The following is a 20,107-nucleotide window of genomic DNA, read 5'->3' on the forward strand; positions in this document are numbered from 1 at the left end:
GATGTCATTGCCCTCGAGTCAACATGATAGGTGTTTTTCATTTTACCCGTTAGTGGTTTTAATGTTGTGGGAGATTCATGTAGTCATCATCTCTGTTAGTGACCTCTGGCTGTCCTGGACTATTGTGTCCAAAGACATTCAAATACTCACAATGAGGAGCCTCTGCCAGCTGTTTTCCATGACGAGCAAAGAGCCAATAACAGCTACGTGATTTATTAGCAGGTGTTTTGAAAGAATTTTTACTTTTAATATATGAAATGCAGAGAAGATACACTAGTACGGGCTCTTTTTAGGCTTTAAATAAATAAAACTAAATATTATGTTACAACGTGTGTATGAAGCAACACTCCTATCATGAATCTGGTTGAAGGTCTCTAATGTCTTTAATAATATGTATTTTAAGACCTTTAAGCATGACAGTAACAAAAAATAAATAATAAAGCCAAAAACAGGATAAAAGGGGAAAGTGAATCATTGCTGTTATGTGTGCATCACTGTATACCATCAGGACCATCTGGGCCACTGTTAGCAGAGTGCAAGGAATCTTTAAATAGAAATCAGCTCCAGAGTTAGGAATGCAGTAAAACCTTGTCAAACTGTTTTAACCTGTCTGGAATCTGTCACTTTACCATACACAGCTGTTACTACACCCACACTGTTTTCATGACTCTTTGAAGTATGTTTACTTTCTACACTGAGCCGATCATTTTCAGGAAAGGCCTCATGAGAGATAATGAGAACCAAAGGAGAGTTTTTTGCTGCGCTTGAACACATGCTCTTCAGCTTTCTGCAGAGTCCAAGTGAGCGAGTAATGTGTGATGTGTGAAGGAAGACCAGACAGAAGAAGACGCATAAACACACGAGGGGTTACATTAAGACGTAGAAAGCATTGGCTATGTCATATGCATTACATCCTTCAGTCAAGGTCACCAGTGTAGCCATAGAAACACATAGATGCACATATACATAATACACAGGAGTTGCATGGGTGCATTTTCCCTGCACAAAAGAAGGTCTCTAGGAGGATGCTGAACATTTGGCACGAGCTTAGAGCTAAGTGTTTGTGTGTGTGTTCAGAAATTCATCCCTGTGTGCATACCAATGTGTATTACGTCGGCTATCGCTTCCTCTCTATTATTAAATCCCCCTTTTTTACAAGTAGTCTCATTTAAGAGTTGTACACAAAAACAACTGGAGCATACACAGACAGAAAGACAGATCACCTCTTTTCAGAGTTAAAAATACATGCTGTATGAGAAATATATCTACAAGGACTATGGGACAGTGTTACAGAATCATGAAGAGGGCATTTGTATATTCCACCTTAAATATTGTCCATCTGATGATCTGGAATTTTGAGAAGGTTTGTGGTTTCTCTGGTTGTTTAAACTCGACACACAAGGTGTTCCAATAAAAATGGAATATCTTTACACCGCACTCTGAAATCTTCAACTCGTAACAACATTTTTCTGCTTGAAACCAATTCCATCTAGCCTCTCCGTTGTTGTCCCAAGAATTCCTTTGACATGCTTCATCTATAGTCTCAGAATTACCACCCCACTGTGACCTTTGACCTTTAAAGCATCATTCTGGCTGCGTGGCGCATCATGTTACTGTTATGCTGCCTACATATACAGTAGATGGTGAATATGGCTTTCAGAAAGCACAGATTTTCTTTTTTTCTTTATCTGTCCTTTATCTTTACAAAAAAAAACCATTATCAAGAAATGCCTTTATTCAGGAGCTTTTTCCCCCATATCCAGCAAACAACAACCCCCCACTGAAAGGATTTCTGCTCATACTAGAACTGCCTCAGGAAACATTTTTGTAGTTAGTTATGGCTCTGAAAAAATGATGTAACTGTCTACATGAGAGGCACAGTGGTTTAACAGTAGCTACCAAGAACCTTATGACCGCAGTCATCTTTATGCATTTTCTGACTCAAAAAGCATAAATGTGACTCACAGTAATTTGACTACATTAATGAACACTGTCAGAGTTCATTTCATCACTGTAGAACCACACGACTCCTAAATCAGCTTTTATTTTCATACTCTCTCAGAGTTACTACTGCATTCTTTTAACTTTACACTCAGCAGCTTCTATGAAGATTAAAGTGTGAAATGGGGGCGTTTTTTTAAATGCATGCAGATGTGTCATTTGGGTGTTTTATTAAGTGTTTGTAATGTCATGTAACAGTAATCGGCTTTGTATCAAACTGAAATTTTAATATTAACAGCAGTGTAAGTATAAATATTAATCCCCAACTCCCCAACCTACTCGTTTTTCTTTTTTCTTTTTCTTTTTTGGATAGTGATATGGCCAAAAACAGAAAGACCAAAGTTTCAAATAATGAGATAATGATATGTATGTCCAAGTAATCTCCTTGAGCTACAGACTCAAGCTTTAGACTACTCTAAATGCTCATTCAGAGTTATTATTTTTACAGTCATGGATTTGTATGTCAATGAGAGTGAACACCCCTAATATGGTCATGTTAGGTACACAGCCCTGAGTGTGAGCACTGAGACTGAGCTTAACGGAAGGAGGCAAAACTGAAAACAGAAAAATAAAACTATGAAGCTGGAAATGAGAACAATTAAACCAGTTTATTTCAAAATAAAACACATATTATTTATTTATTTAAGTATGCAACACACAATGATGTGCATTATACCATATATAAATTCATCGTTCCCAGTTGTTTCCAGTTTGCTGCATGTCTTTAAACTGTTATTTTTTATGTTCAACAGAAACAGTACAGTCAGTGAAACAGTTGTTTAGTGAGGATATAAGCATAGTCAGGTAGCTTTAACCTCAGTCAAGAGGTTCTGTTTAGTCACTTGAATCATCACAGGTGTTTTCTACCAGTCATCTACATGTGCCCGTGCCAGCACACCTTCCAGACAGAGAGGACACACCACGAACTGTAACCTCTAACAGTTTCCAAACAGCTGTTATGAGAGGGGAAACCTATCCATAAAGATATTTTTGTACCGTAAACTGTAAACCATGGCATGGTATCTAAATAACTGCTTCTTCTTAAGGATCAAAATAAAACAGTGTCAACTTTTATTTTTAATTACTTATTTATGTATTTATTTATTACTCTGAGTAACTGGTATGGAAAATGAAGTGTGTTGGACCTGAAGATGTTTTGCCTCCTGGGTACACCAGTGAACTCATGTCACAAGAGGGTAGCAGGTGGAATTTCAGAAATAGCCACAATGTCAAAAATAACCACTCATACATGTCACTGAATGGTTAGTGGTTTAAACATAAATCAGGTGGTCAGTACGCATTCCTACACACATACACACACTCTGCTAGTATCTAACTCTATCTGACAGTAAGCCCCATGCTGTAGTGTGTGTGTGTGTGTCTACATGCATGTATATGTGCCTGCGTGCGGCCATGTGACACACCGTCCAGGATTGTCCAGCCTCCCCTTTTTGTGACTCGCTCGCACGGATCGTATTACTGGCTGCTCTCCCTGCACCGCTGAGCCCACCGCCTGTGCACCAATCACAGCCTGTCATTATTTTACCTACGAGCACATGCATGCACGAACGCACAGACACAGGCTCTGACACACCACATCCCTGTGCTTCTCCGCTGCGTTCACATGCGTCCCCGCGTTGCGCTGGCTGCGCCAAGATGAGCGTGGTCGCCCCGGTACCATCTCACCGCCTGAGTGGGAGGGAGTGAGAGAGCGCAAGAGAGAGAGAGAAAGAGAGAGAGAGAGAGAGAGAGAGAGAGAGATTGTGTGTCTTTCCTCTCTCAAACCCAATCTTACCTTCTCCTGGAAGAGACCGCAACGAAGCCGTTTGTTTCGGCATCGTTCTTTTTTTTCCCACCCCTCCTCCTCCTCCCGTTCTTCCTGCATCCCTCCCGTTATTGTCGGTCTCCCGGTTTTCAGAGACCGGTCGTGATTTTGTGGAAATAATTTTTTTGTATATTTTTCCCTGCTGGGTGTTGGTAGCGCGCAATTGGTGCGCGCTTCTAAAAATTCCGGCGAATGGTGGATTTGGCAAACATGGAGACGGTGGAGAAGGAATGCGGGGCCCTCGGTGGTCTGTTCCAGGCGATTGTCAACGACATGAAGGTAAATGAAAGTTTATTTATAAGAATTTGTTGCCACGGTTAAACACATGTGCTCCCTCTCTGAAAATAGCGGTGTCCTGCAGCCTATTCCCAGCTGGTGCTCTCAGATGGGCTACACGGTTAAAATACCTGAACACACGCCTCTCCTTGAAAGCTAATGCTGATTTGTCTTCTATTTAACAATGAGGTGAATGAATGGATGATGGCAGCCTTTTACTGACAGTGATGCGGCGGCCCGGTGGGTTATTGGTGCGATCCGACCCCCACCGCCTTCCTCACGCCCGGAATATTGGCTGCGCATGCAAACGTCAATCCATTCTTTTATTTTATTTTCATTTATTTTATTTTTTAAATGCAATCCTCAAATCTCAGTCCAACCACAACAACCAGGCACGATCACCGCTGTTTTCTCTCAGTCTGATCAGGTTTATGCATATGGATAATTTTGCAATCAATTTGTGCTAAATGTGAAGACCAGCTGGGTCTTATATCAAAGCCCTGTGGAAGTGCCCATATTAGCCTGGGACTCCATTCATCTCAACGGCTCCGTGGAGTGGCATGTATAATTGGCAAATATAATCAGATGTGTACCCCTGTCGTGACTGACACATTCCCTCACATGCACACGCCTGAATCTTCACCAGGCTGTCCTCAACCTAAGACCTGCAGCGACTGTGTAAGAATAGGTGCGCGCTCGACTGTTGCATGTTAAGCCTCCGTCGTCCTTGCTTTTCTGGTTACTCTGCGTCTCCGTGAGAGTGCAGCGTCATTGATTTTCTGTCAGGCTGATCCAGCGAGAAAACACAAAAGCACGAGAAGCCGCGCAGATACCTACCCCCTCTGTCCGCGTGTCTGTCTGCCCATACCGCGGCCTGCCTGTCAGTCAGTGATTCTGCAGCAACCGTGGAGTGGTTCGGTACCCACCCAAGCTGAATGTGCACCGGTGCTGCTGTAAGATGCTTTGGATGAAATGGTTGGAGATGCAGTCTCGGGTGTATGCCTGCTTGTCAGACGCCCATGCAGCTCTGCATGCTTTTCTGTCTGCCTGTCACCTAATGACACGCACCCTTCTCTGTATGTTCCACTAAAAACCAGTTTACATGCGTGAATGTAAAATACGTAAAGGTTTTTCTGTTGCACATTTCATTGCTATCTGTATGGCTTCACATGCTAGAGGTCACAGCCAATGCAGCACATTCATTGTGTTGTAAGCATAAATTATTGACTTTCTGTTGTGGGTGAGACATGTCGAAGTGACAGAAGGGGATATGATCCCGGATATCAATATCAACCCACGATCAGAGAGTACTTCCAATGGATCAGTTCTATTTAATGTAATTCAAATAATACAGGTGCATGGAGAAATGACATGACTGGCAAAATCCAGTCAATAGTGACTAGAACATTATGGACAATAAAAAAGGAGCATTCCTGTGATTTACTATTAATAGTGTTTAATGATAAAGCAGCAGAAAGAGTAGAATTTTCTGTTTGTAGTGTGCACATCTAAAAGTGATTGATGCCAAGAAGATTGAGAAGGGACTAGAATACCTAGATATCACTTTTTAAAAGTGAAATTCATATTGCAGTTGCACTTGCAGCAAATGCAATCCTCTTTTTTTATTTTGCTTTTAACATGGAGACTGGTCAATATGACTCAGACTAAGAGCAGACTACAGCGAGAGTACCACCATAAATCATGTCTCGTATTTACACTCAGCAATAAGCATGTGCAGAGATCTGTTTACAGTGATTGTAGATCCAGTGACTGAAATTTACACATGGCAGTAATGAAAATATTTAGCTTTGTGTGACGTATGATTAGAAGTTAGCAGTAGCAACAGTATGTATGTATACGTTGGTAATGGTTGAGGAATGTCTACTTAGAGTGTTGTAATTGGATACATATTCAGTGGTGATCATAAATCAGTATTTTCATGTGTCTTTACCAAGGATTTGTCATTTTTTCTCTTAAGAGCTCATGCTCAAACATATGTGTACAGTACACATTGAGATGGGTTAATCATTGCTCAAAGAATAGGCTTCTCAGTGCATCAGTGTTTCATTTATTATTCATTTATTTTCTAATGCATCTCCCGTGGATGTTAACCGCCTAACTCAGAAAAATGTGGGTCACTAGAAATTGGGCTAAAGCACTCCTGACCTCATATAGTTTGTATGAATTCCTCAACCAGGCATTGAATGAACATTAGTGAAGGGATAAGAATCATTGAGTCATCAGCCCTCAAACTCTTTTTGATTCTACAGGAAACTCTGTCTTTAATCAGTGTTCATAGCTCACCAAGAAAGAAGCCGTTTGTCAAATGTAACAAATTAATAGTTTTTCTTGGAAACAAGCTGGTTTTGACAGCTTTGGTGATTAAATTGATGCATGACTTGTGCGACAAAATACACACTTCTGAGGAAGCATTTTTAAAATGCCAGTACATGATTTGTGCATAGTACCACAAACATCCACGATTCATATTTAGATTAGATTTGAATTAGTAAAAGACTTGGATACATAATTATATAATAATGTACAGTCATTTGTGAGCTACAATAAAACTGATCGTTATGTTTTAGACATCATATTCTTTAAAATGAAATAAAGCACATTTAAAAGAAAAATGTGCTGATTCCTGTACACACACTGTCAAATATTTAAGAATATTCACCATCCCATCTGCATCCATGAACATGTGCACTTTGATCCAAAGGATTTGTATAAATTCGATGTAGTCTACCCTTTCATCCATAGTATTCTAAAATGTTACAAAGCTGTACAACTCCAGGCTTCTATAAATGGTGTTAATTAAAATGCAAATGTAGTGCAAATTAGAAGCCATACTGACATAGCAGTCTGTTTGATTTTTAGATCCTTATCTTTTAATTTAGAAGAAGACTAAGACTAAATTCATCATTCAAGTATTCTCACAACTACTCATGAATTATGAAAACAATTAGAAGATGAAGTGAAAGTAACTGTAAATTGCATACATAAACTGTATATGAACGATGTGCACACCCACCCTGATGTCACTCATTGTTTAGAAACTCCCAGCGAGGTCAGTGTTTTTACTGTTGGTGTCGTGGTGGTTTAAACCTGACACTGTGCTCCATGGATCGCCTACAGCTACAGGTAATGGTCTGCACCAGATCGTCCAAAAATGGTCATGTCACACGCTTGCTGATCAATGCATTTCATGCCTAGAAGAGGCAAACCATGGCAACTACACAATGGAACAGCAGGTCTTTTGCTGTGATACTGGGTTGGCTGATTTTATTGCACTGGCTCCCTATCAGACTTCGAATGTTCACATTAGGTCTCTGCACAGTTAAGCATTATATTAACAAACATTTGCAGCCATATGTCACCAGCAGGCCTTTCAGGTCTTCTGATCAGGGATCGTTATCCATCCCCAAATTTAGACAAAAAACTGAAGGTGACATTTGCAATCACTCTAGAATTCACTTCTCTCCCGTCTATGATCTGTGATCTTCAAAAAGCAGCTTAAGACTCATCTTTTTAAACTGGTATTAGGGTAACATTTCATTCTATTTTATTGGTTATTCTTTTTTATTGGTTTCCTTGTTGGCTTTAAATTGATCTGAAACACCTTATATATATTATCCCACTAATGGATTCCAACTGCACATGACACATGGTAGTCCTTGCTCTGCTCTTTGGGCTCAGTGAGCTTGGAGCAACCTAGAGCAGGTAGAGGATTTCTGAGTGGCTCTCAGCAAATCTCCTGAGCAGAACAAGGATTATCACTGCCAGCTACAGTCCAAGACAGACAAGGGAATCTGAGGCTGAATGTTATGACAGCGACCTTGCCAGTAAGCCAGCTGGTAGAAAAACAACAGGCTCAGGAATGGACCACGGGTAGCTGTGAACAGAGACTGAAACCTCAAAATGTGAATTAGGAGTTTGTGCATCAGTATATCAACTACAAGTGTCATTGTTGTTTTGCATGAATGAAAAATAAAAACTGAAACAAAAGTTAGTGCTTATGTTTAAGAAACACTGAGGTGGTAAATGTCAAGCTCCTAGATATATTTTTATGTATTTATGGGATATTTAGCTATTGAGATTTCTGTTGAGTTGATAAAAAATGAGTTGATAACTTATTTATATCTACAAATCTAAAACACTTGGACATCTGGATTTACGTGTGATATCAGGGTTGATCAGTATACTATACTGCCTCACAAGGTTTCAAGGTTAGTACATCAGATGAGAGAATGTTTGGTCAGGGCTTCTCCCCAAAGTTTGTGCACTCTCTCAAGATGCTGTGTCCTGCCAGTTCACGTTTTTTGTATAATTTTGTTTTCTGCAAGTGGATCTATAAGCCAGTGCCCTTAGGTGTCATTGATGGTTTTCGGTTTGCAAGATTCAACCCCAGCGTTCACTGTTTGCCAGCGTCAGCAGAGTGGATTCACGCAGTTTAGAAAGCACTTTTTCTTCCTCATTTCCATCATCTTCCTCTTTCTCCTCTTGCTTCGCCCTTCCTCTTCCAGTACTCAGCAGGTTCTCCACCCGAGGCAGTCACCCCTCATGCATGTGCACATGTGCAATCTGTATGTGCATCGTATATGTAAGCTGCCTTTGATCTGATGTAGAATTATTGAGGATAACTGTAAATTAATAATGGTGCACAGTGGGAGTTGCAAAGTAGCTCATAATAATAAAACAGCCACAAAGTAATAATGTTCTTATTACTGTGTACAAGAAATATACATGGGAAACGTTCCCATATACTCATACAGCTAATTCTGTGCATATCTCTGTGTGTGTGTGTGTGTGTGTGTGTGTGTGTGTGTGTGTGTGTGTGTGTGTGTGTGTGTGTGTGTGTGTGTTTAAGGGCATTGTGTAGTTGTCAGCAAATGTATATCCCTTGAGGGCCATGTCTCGCCATTTTCAAGTGAATTGTTCACACAGGTTACAGAGGGTCAATCTGATGAGATGAAGACGTCATGTTCATGGTCATCTGATTAAATCAGCCAGTGGATAATGTTTTCTTGACAGTGGCGGGAGGATAGAGTAAAGGAGAATATAATTTTATTGTCAAACTTGCTGTATTTCTGGTATCTGGATACTGCGCTGTGTCGTGCATGTTCAGTTCTTAACATTTTTTCTCCTTTTTATCAGACTTTAAAAATCCTGTGTTGTGCTTTTGTGATTTTTTTTCCCCAGTTAAAATTGGTTTCATTAAATAGTTTTTTTTTCCTTTCCCCCACTGCTGGAAAGACCTTGCTGGCAATCCGGGCATTTATTCCAAGAGTCATCTATGTAACACATTTATGTGATGTTTCAAACAAGTGTTTCTTCAGCTAATAATAATGTTCTAATAATCTTAGCAAGTATAGCACACTGAATATTTGCAAATGCAAAAATGCAGTTGAGTCTTCATGTATTGCCTGCGACGACGTTGTTGGCATTATGGGATGCACATCAAAAATACAAAGTTATGATGCAAGTCATTTATGATCCACTTGCATGTGTGGCAGCAGTGCTTTCATGTAAATGACTGCCCTATAGCTTCACTTATCCTAAATGCTGGCTTTACAGTGACTCTGAATGGCAAGTTAATTTCCACAAAGGAATTGAAAAAGGAGAAAGAGCTATTACTGCCATTAAAATGTTGCTGCTGGGTTGTATCAGAGGATAAGTGGTTAAGACACCATATGCCTACAAAGACCCTCGTTTGATTCAAACAGGGGACCTTTGTTGTATGTCACAGTCTGCCTCAATCAGTGTTTATGTCCTGTTTTTTTTTCTGTTTAAAGAGAATCCTAAAAATACCAGATGAATTGAGAGTGTTAAATGGACATAGTGCTTGCCTGAGTCCTCATTAACGTGTTGAGCAGGAAAAACAACAACCCCACCAAACCAGCAGAAGTGGAAGTAAACTGGTCAGTAGCCTCACAGAGACAGTTCATTGTTGTCCATCCCTTTAAAAGCTGGTGACAATTATGCCCCATGACCCTTGGCCATGCCACAGAACTGAAGACGCTCTGTGGAAGCAAATCATTAGTCCAGTCTGTGGTGCGCTTGTGTCCATGTGGTCCAGGACACTTCCGAATGCAAGGCCTGTTGTTTAGAACAGAGGCCCGGGTTCAACCCAAAGATGGAGGAAAATCGACAGGCAGATTTCTCCACGTAGCTCGTGTATGTCCATGCAGCCTCTGCTACTCACACCAATGAGCTTTTTGCAGCACAGACATCAGCACCAGCATGTTAGCTCATGCTGCAGATGTTTGATGTTATGTTTGATTGTATTGCCTTTCAGTGAATTTCTCACAGATCTTTTGACAATGGGCATCAGTATGACATATGGGTTATCCCATGTCTTAATGACAGACCTGCAACACTAATAAGTCTGTTAACTTGCACAATTAGCAGTTCTGTCCTGGAACAAACAGGCTAAACCTTTTTTTTTGTTGTCAGTTCTGGAGGGATACTGCTGGATACTCCAGAAGTGAATTCACATAACTTGCAAATCTACTTTCTTTATGGAAATACATGAAATGCAAATCGAATGATTTATTAGAAGGATTGCTGTATTTCTGTAATCTATCCAAGCTCAGTAAGTTTAGCAGAATTAAGGCAAATAGATACAAATAGATACTTTGTCGTGATACTAGTTTTTCTGTTCTTCCTGTTCTTCACTTTGCTGTGATATTGAGTGTTTAATTCCTGTTTTCATTATGTTAACATTCTTATGCTGAGTTTCAGTTTGGCAATTCTGGTTATGGTTCATGTGTTTATTTTTATTTTTATAATAGTTTTACTTCCCTCAGTGTTTATGAGTTTTATGTTCAATTTAAGTTATTCACAAAAATGTAAATCACATTGTATCTTATTCACATTTTCACATTGATTTAAAATTTTCTTTTCTTTTTTCCTCTGGAATGATTTTATAACAATGGTTTTGAAAAGTTCTATACAAATAAAATATCATTATCATTATTATTATTATTATTATTATTATTATTATTATTATTATTATTATTATTATTATTATTGTTATTATTAGTAGTATGTTTTCTTCTCTCTCTCTTTAGTATTTTCTCTTTTCCCTGCGTACTGTTTCTGTTGTTTGCCACACCTTAGTTTGCCCCACCACCTGCATGGTTGCCTTCTGCCCTCTGTGTACATGTAATGTTGCCTTTTTTCAAGGTTCATGTTTGCTTTTTTACTGCTATATGTTGTTCTTTTCATCTTTTCATTCCCTGGCTCCCTCTGTTTATCTTTATTGATTCCTGTTTGTTCCTTGTGTTTTTGGATTTCTGTTTTCAGTTGGAACTTTGTTTACACTGAACCTTTTTGGCTGTAAGTCTTGCTTTTTGATGAAATATTATGCCTCACTTGAAGAGTTTATGACAAACTTGGTTGATTAATGGAAATTTTGATTTTTTTTTTTTCTTTCATTGTCCTCATCTGGCAGTTGAGATTGGTTATTATTGCTAACTGACACAGTTCAGGTTTCTGCTAATAACAGTAATAGTAAGAGCACTGTTTAAAAACAGAGAGCATAATTCCAATCCTAATTGCATCTAAAGTTAATAACTTTGGACTTTAATACTGAATCTTAATGGTGTTCAGAGCAACTGCTTTGAATTTGTCAAATTCCATCAACACTGAAGCTGAGAGGCACCAGCAATATCAGTTGTAGTAACTTTTCAGGGGCATCTATTAAATTTTTAAGAGTTGGCTAGGAATTTACTATATACTTTTTGCTATATCCAATAAAATGAAATGACTGTACTCTTACTAAAGCTGCAGTTTTAGAATGTATTGACTTTGATATTCCTAAAATATGTACTTTAGAGAGAATCAGATTTTTAAAGTCGCAAGAAGAAGCAAAAGTTGAGAGCGAGGCTTTGTGTTTCTTTCATTAAAAATAACAAAGAATGAAAACAAGAAAAAAAAACTTACAGTCCATCATATACTTATGTACAAGATGCCAATATTCCAATAGGACACGCAAAGGAGCATCTCCCTCGTTAGAGCTTGTTAAAATCTCAGAGGTCGTTAGGGCCCCGAGGCTCATTAGAGTCGGTAGAGATGAATGGGGAGGACTGGTCTTGGGAGGCGTGGAGGCTACTTGGGAGCCCGCCAAGACAGCTTCACTCAGTGAACCCTTTGTCAGGCCTGTCAAAACCTTTTCATCACAACTCAGCTGTTTACTGTAAAACACGCTGATCATTATGAACAGGCCAGAGGCTGACACAGAGAATAACAATGAACATGGCAAATCAATATTCTCCTGTTCATTTCAAAAAGAAAGTTTTCTTCATGCTCTATATGTCATCATTTCATTTCATAATCACATGTATTTGACAAGCATTTGATTTATACCGGCATTAGTGTGAAGGGCATTAGTGAGCAGGGGCTTTCACACTCACAGTTGCTCTCATCATTTTTTAATATGAAGGGTTACTGTTATGAACGGATAGATTTTAACGGCAACTGCAATCTTTTTCTAAACCTGAACATTTTTAGTGCCTAAACTTAACCAGCAAGTGGAAGATAGAAACGAATCAGGGACATCAGTCAGGAACTCCTGCTGACAAACCTGCAAGCACGTGCCACTATCTGAAACCTCTTTATGCAGACTTTGTATGTGGGATGTCACAACACCAGAAATCTGGTCGAAGGCTCTAAATACCTGAAGAATTACACGATGCTCATTACCCAGCTCAACAGCTAAACAAAATGATCATCAAAACAAAAATAAACTCCTATATTGAAAATACATTTTAAAACATTGATATAGTGGAAGATCAAAATGTTAAATCATATTTTTCAAGGCTACTGCTGATACAGTGCCAAGACTTTAGCATAAGCATTTAATGTTAGCAGGTGTGGCAGCTATCGAATGGTACCATAACTGTGTGTCCCGGTGACATCCCTGCTATCTATGCCGTAGGATGAAAAGGGGTTGGCTTTGCACAGCTTCACTCTATTCACATCTTAGCTAGCCTGAGGTTGTCACTTGGGATAATATTCCAAGGTAGGTTTTCCATCCACCCATCCATCCATCCATCTTCCTCCACTATTAAATTCAGGGTCCTTTCACAACAAGACATATGTGGTATTTCTTGAAAACAGTTAATTGGTAGAATCTATTGTGTTTCGTATCATCAGCTGATATATAGCATTAGCAATATTGAACTGCAATAGTATTACAGTAATGCATTAAAACAAGAATAGCTCAACTAAGTAAAAGGAAACTGAAGTCATAATTTCTTTAATATGTGAAGGTCAGCCAGTCCTTAACTTTTAAGAACATTTAAGTGCAGTTTTGTATTTTGCTCTATTTTGATCTCCACACAGTGGCAATATGGCCCACTAATATAATTAACCATTGATACTGCCATGTGATACAGTGGTAATACATAATATTATGAGGCATTACAATCAAGTTCCACCTCTCATCTCTGTACATGAGGGGAGTGACGATAACAGCTGCACTTAGTCTTAGAAGCCTGATGGGCACACCTTCAGCATCCAGTGACAACCCTTTGACAAGAGCGGAGCAGTGCAGAAAATAATAACCTTCAGCCCAGTAAAGGAAAAGGGAAAAAAAGCCACGAGTTTGGATGATTGATGGCTCCTTGTGAACATGCCATCCAGTGAATGATAATGCACCTCAGTCTCATCTTTTATCACTGTGCAGGGTGTAAAATGTGTGCATCTCTGTGTGCCTTTTATGATTCAGGACTGAATATTTATGCTTAAAGTGTGTGTGAATCATTACTTGGCCTGGAAATTAAGGCTGAAATCCACATCATAAGTCAGTTTTCTTGTTTACTGGCTAGCTGATGATTTTCTCTTTCTTTGATTGGACTTTTTCCCAAATTAATGGACGTGTGGTTCTGACTTGCTGGACTCTTTCCCATAACCTCCTCTGCTTAACTGCATCAACCACCCCAGCTCCACTTTGTATGTCATATAGATTAGTATATACTGTTATTTTTATTTTTAAAAAACTGATTTTGTCATTTTAAGTCATTATAGTGTTGCTACCATAACTAGCAGCAGAAATATATATTAATCAGTGTCATCAATGTAAAACGTCACTTCACTTTTAGATTACCACCTTTCAAAATATGGAGCTGCTGTCCTTGACAAGTGCCAACAGCAGATGTTCTGAACAAGCAAGATGGAAAATAGGACAGGTGACACATCAAATAAATGCAGTCAGACAACATCATGATCTGAAGTATATGTTTGCATATAGCATATAGGTGCTGGTGCAATTGCTGCTACGCTCGGAGTAGTTTTTGCTATTATACTTGTTAATTAGTGCAAATCTAAATTTCCAATTTGACCGTAAATTTCCAATCCCCACCCTAACCAGTCACAACTGAGCCTGGTTCCGCTGGAGATTTCTTCCTGTTAAAGGGGAGTTTTTCCTTCCCACGTTTGCCAGAATCCTTGCTCATAGGCTCTCATCTATTTGTCGGTGTTTCTCTATATTATTGTAACGTCTAGCTTACAATATAAAGCACCTCAAGCAAGCTCTCGTTGTGATATTGGGCTATATAAATAAATGGAATTGAACTGAACTGAACCCTGTCTTCTTCTGTAGATTATTGTTAGAGCACTTGATGACACTTCAATAGATACTGACACAGACTGAACACAGATAAGGGCACATTGGCAAGTCTCAACAATCTCAACTAGTAAATCTAAACTTTGGGTTTCAGCATCTTACCAGCTAAACTTTTCTTACTTCTCACAGTTACAATGATTTACTACTAAATGAGGTCAGTTGAGTGTTTTCTATAGTGGTATTTTTGTGTAGTGCAGCATCTCTGCTGTCTAGGGCTAAACCTTGATTACTTGACACTCACAACTGAAAACAGTCATTGATGTGATACTTCTTCGAATGCACAGTTGATGCATTTTAATGTAAATTCCCCAGGGAAGTGTCTGTATGGTCATAAAACACTGGCAGGTATTTGGACGTCCAAACGGAAACCTCTTGCTCAACTTATTATGATGATATCAATGTTACTCAGTCCCATAATAAAGAGACACGTGTGTAGAAATTTAGCATAATATCTTAAATTTGAAATTAATTTTTTTGTGTTTCCTGTTGGGTTGCTTCATGTAGGTGGAAATTCTGTACTGAGGGTTGGACATTGCTAAACTGACACTCAATGCTGAACCAGCGATGGCTTTCTAGTGATTTGGTGGATGTTAGTCAGTTAAAGGAAAAAGATTTATCTGTAGTCACAAATAATACCATGTAACGGTCCTGAAATAGTGTAATGTCATGATCCTGCTAAAGCACCGGTTAAATATTTTTAGCTGTATCCTATTGTAATAATGCTAATATTCTTTGATTCTCGGCTTTCATTCCTATTATGATACACTTGATTGATTATGTGTGTATGTTCATATCTACCCCTGTTTGGCATATTACATGACATTCATCAGTGCAGTGTATGATGCAGACATCCCAGATGTTTCACTCGTAGGGAGTCTGTGATCTCTGGCCTAACAGCAGAGTGACACAACAACACACAGATGGTTTCCTCTTTCCTTCATCACTGTGTTTAGATTGGAATTAGCTGCTGCACTTCATCAATTATGCAGTGAGGCAGCTTCATCATTGCTGCGCTGATTCTTTTTTCTCCAAAACCAACTGCCAGGTGATGTGGTGGAGGATGTGCGTAGTACCGGTTTATTCAGAATGTTTAAAACTGATATTACATACGTGACATTTTCCCCTGTTTAGTTTATCGATTTTTAGTTCAACTACTAGCTTCTCTAACTGAAACCACAAAATGCATATGTCCAGTGCAAATGCACTTCATAGGCAGAGGTGGAAAAAGTACAGACATTCTGTACTTAAATAGAAGTACAGATACTTGTGTTAAAAAATACTTTAAGTACTAAGTAGTAAGTATGTTTTTTTCAGTCGAGTAAGAAAGTAAGAAAGAGTAAGAAAGTAGCTTGTTGAAGGAAAATTCCACCATTCCACCATGCAAAGGTAACTGAACCTTGTACTATATTACTATATTAATAAAATAATATTAGTACACGAGAATAAAAATATGATTCCAATCTTAATTCTAATTCTAATGGATGTGCAGCTGTGAAGGCCTCCACACATGAACAGTAAAATGAGTACAGTCAGGGGTTAAAGTGGAATCTGGCATGTGGAAGAACCCCAAGACTGCAGTCTAGTGAATTCAACAAGATGTCAACAGTTTCACGAGCCATCATGGCTGATTTCCATTTCATACACTAACAGTATGAGGTCTTTATACTAGACAGTACTGTTGATACGTTGAGTGAATTAATCTAAGCATCATCATCTTAAATCTAAATGAGTTTACTTCACTGATGTAAACCCAGACTGGCCATAAGGAACCGCAGCCACTGTGCACGAATAAAAATAAAATAAATTCACATTCAATTCACAACAAGCTAACTTTGTTATGTCCCATACAAACTAACCAGTAATTTAACGCAACATTTAAATAAAAATAAAATAATTAAATAATTAAATGGTTGCACAAAAGCAACCATTGATTTACGCTAAGTATTTATTCATTTAGGCAGCCATTAATTTACTTTACTTTTTACTTTACTTGACTGAACCCTTGAAATTCCTTATAAAGACTGTTCAGCATTTTGAACATCAACTAGCGGTTGTGTCTGTCTGCAGTGGTGTGGCGTGAAGTTGTGTGTTGACTGAAGGATATTGATACTGTTGCAAATGAGTACGTAATCTGATTGTTTTTAGCGCTCATTGGTATCTGAGAAAACCCTAGCAGCAGCTCTACTCTGGAGTCTACTTACTTCTCGTCACTGAGTATTTCCTCTAACAATTGTTTGGAGAACGCTTTGTCATGATGTCTGGTATCTTATTCTTTTAGTCAGTGCCCACACCTCGTGGTCTTAGGTGACGGTAGATCAACCATTTAATTGATTCTATTGTCTCAGTACTTTTGTTACTCTCCAGCTTCATTCCCAAACTTCAGACTTGGGAGCTAATTCTGAGCCACTTTGTACTCAGGTGCAGTCTAGACTGAGCGGGACATCATCATAACCAGAGGAGTAATCTTCTCAACATGAAAATTTAAATTCTAAAAAGCAAAGTCAGCCACCATCAAATTCAAAGAGTGACTGATATTTTATTGATGATACAATAAACCAAATCTCTGTGAGTTAAAATAATGAAACAGGAAAATATTGTAGTTTTACAGGAATATACAAGGTCTAATTTGCTGGTAAAATTAATATATTAGAAAGGCCCAAATTGGAAAAGACTGTAATGTAACATAATTGAATTCACTGGCCACTAAACTCTATCTAGCCACACTGAGCAGGAACGTGAAGCTTTACCTATGTAACTAAATCCCAGTTAATGCACTGGTACTGTTGACTAAAAGGAGACTAAACACATCACCATTCTTTCTGGAAGAGATATGATATATAACACTCTTTCTGTGGGTTATACATCCATCCCCAACCTTGATAATAGTGAGTTTGATCCTCGTTATGAAAGCAGATGATTATGCATATGGAGCACTGTGAAATTAGCTTCTATTGTTTGATTCTTGCATTTCTCTTTTAAAGTGTGAACTGGCTCAGTGATACGACCAAAAAAAAAAAAAAAAACTCATGCTAATCCTTACATCCCTCTCTGCCTGCCTCCACCCGTTCCCTTTCTCCCTCCGTCTCTCTTGCTGGATTTCCTCTGTTTTTTTGTCTTGCTGTGGGGGAGACAAAGGGAACAAAAGAATGAGAGGAGACAGTAAGCTTCCCGTCCACTATAGTGGAGTGGTGGAGTGGAGCTCTCAATAGAATGCTGGGCAGACTGGATGGACTGGTGCTATGAGAACTAGGCCAGAGGACTGTTGATAGTACCCCAGAGTCTAGAATCAGAACTGGATTAAATGAAGGATTACTAGAAAAAAAAGAGTGAAAAGAAATATATATATTGCTGAAAGATTAAAGCACAGTTTGTCTACCTTTTGATATTTGCACAACTATCAAAAAGTAAGTTTTAATTCAGCTAAAAAAAATAAACAGGAAACTGTATCCATCAAATGTACACCTGAGAATCATATAATCATTCTATGGGTTCATGTCACTTATTGTTCTTGTCCACATTAATGAAATTCAAACCAAATGGCCTTCTTAATGTATCCTGATCATACTGAATTACCAATATGTTTGTTTTGTAGGAACTTCTGTAGCTGGCCACAAATGTCTTTTTCTGCAGCAGGAGTTGTACTTTCAACATCCCCAAGCATACAAGGGTCCACTAGAGTCCAAGTAACATAAATATTGTCATCAGAGAGTGTTCATAAGGCTCTCTGAAGATATACATTCTCCAAGTGGAATAAAAAGTAGTAGCATGTGTGTGTAGTGCCCACAGTTGTCCACAAGGATGATATTATTCTGTTTGTTTGTTTGTTTGTTTTTTAAATAAATACAGCTCACCATTTTGATATTTTAGTTATTTAACGTATAGACTCATGCAAAGTCTTGTCAGTCTCGTGCATTTTTTAGAACTTGTCTGTAGATGACACCACGGTCTAAATCCTACTTAACTTGGATTTTTTTTGAGTGATTTTCCAGCATGCAAAGAAAAAGAAGTCAATGGAGGAATCATCAGATTGATGATAAAAAAATAAAGCTCAAACTCTACAGCCCTGAACTTAAAATGTCCAAGAAGGCAAATGTCTACTTTAATTGCATTGAAGATTAAACAGTTTTTATGCTTGGTGATTTCACTATGAGTAAGTGCAGTGTAGCTGACTCCCTGCATGCTCTATCCAGGCAGCACTGTCGCCAAACTGAGTATTTCCAGTAGCCAGAATGCATTTGAACTGGAATGCACTGCGTGTAAGGACGGGAAATTCGGATCATGACCCCAGACGTTGACTTCTAACTCACTGTTTCAATTGCAGCAATTTACTCTGTGTTTAGAAACTCAAAAAGTGATGAGTCCTTGCAAAGATCAGGAGAACTGGCATTATCTCTCCATCCATTTTCCTCCACTAATCCAATCGACGGCCATGAATCTTGCCCTATCAGCTTGGCTAGGCTCTAGTTAAAAAGTGGGTTTCACCATGGACAGGCTAATTAAAAGTATTTCACTTCATAGTATCAATCCACTAAGGCTTTTCTTTTTTGTGTTTTCATGTTCTACCTATGCCTGCGTGGATATTTTCTAGGTGCACTGGCTTTCCTGAGCAGTCCAAATTAAGCAGGTTAAGTTGACAGATGATCCTAAATTAGTTTTGTTGTTTGTTTGGACTGTTGAGCAGCTACAACCCTTTATGTGACAAGAACCGGACAACTTTCCTGTCCCAAAACTTCAGCAACTGGTCCCTTCAGTACTCAAATTTCTACAGACTGTTGTTAAAAGAAGAAAGAATGCTATGCTGTGGTAAACATGGCCATGTACGCACTTTTGGGAAACACTGAAAACATTTGTTTTCTGTGTTCTATTGTGAATAAAATGTTGGTTTATGAGGTTTGCAAACTTGTTTTTACATTTTACACAGTGTCCCAACTTCTTGTAATTTGTATTGTATTAAGAACATACACTTTTGAAGCTCAGACTGGATACTTATATATATGCTTTCGCAACACACATTTACTGTAAAAAGGATTTTTTTAACAAAGGAAAAACACCCAAAACAACTGCTTACCCTGTCCACCACTAACAGTGCTTTCTGATAACTACTAGATGTTCCATGACAATCAGTATAACATGGAAACAGGGATACCGCTAATTAATTAATTGTCACCACTAATTAACTCAAAGCAGATGAACCTTGTTATTCAAAACTGCTAAGGATGGAGAAAAAGGAAAGAAAATAAAACCAATCAATTAAAAAAACATGCAGTTGTTCTTTGAACGTTAATCACCATTAATTTAAAGAAAGCTACACTTTTGTGATTTGGCTTCAACATTTTGCGGTCACATTCATCATCCTGTTCTGTAAGTCCAAAAAC

The 20,107-nt window shown here is 38.5% G+C and overlaps 1 protein-coding gene across 2 annotated transcripts in view; it reads left to right on the plus strand.

Annotated features, from left to right (window-relative positions):
- Positions 1-3,577: 3,577 nt before the first annotated feature.
- LOC113026716 (protein MTSS 2-like) overlaps positions 3,578-20,107 on the plus strand; it is a 79,866-nt gene continuing 63,336 nt past the window's right edge. The window contains exon 1 of one of the 2 annotated variants that reach the window (XM_026175814.2): positions 3,578-4,105. In XM_026175814.2, coding sequence (XP_026031599.1) covers positions 4,019-4,105 — 87 coding nt within the window. In that variant the 5' untranslated portion in view covers positions 3,578-4,018. The remainder of the gene's footprint in view (positions 4,106-20,107) is intronic. The other variant, XM_026175839.2, reaches the window with a different exon arrangement.

Source organism: Astatotilapia calliptera, chromosome 1, assembly GCF_964374335.1.
Source record: "Astatotilapia calliptera chromosome 1, fAstCal68.1, whole genome shotgun sequence".
Classification (NCBI taxonomy): Eukaryota; Metazoa; Chordata; class Actinopteri; order Cichliformes; family Cichlidae; genus Astatotilapia; species Astatotilapia calliptera.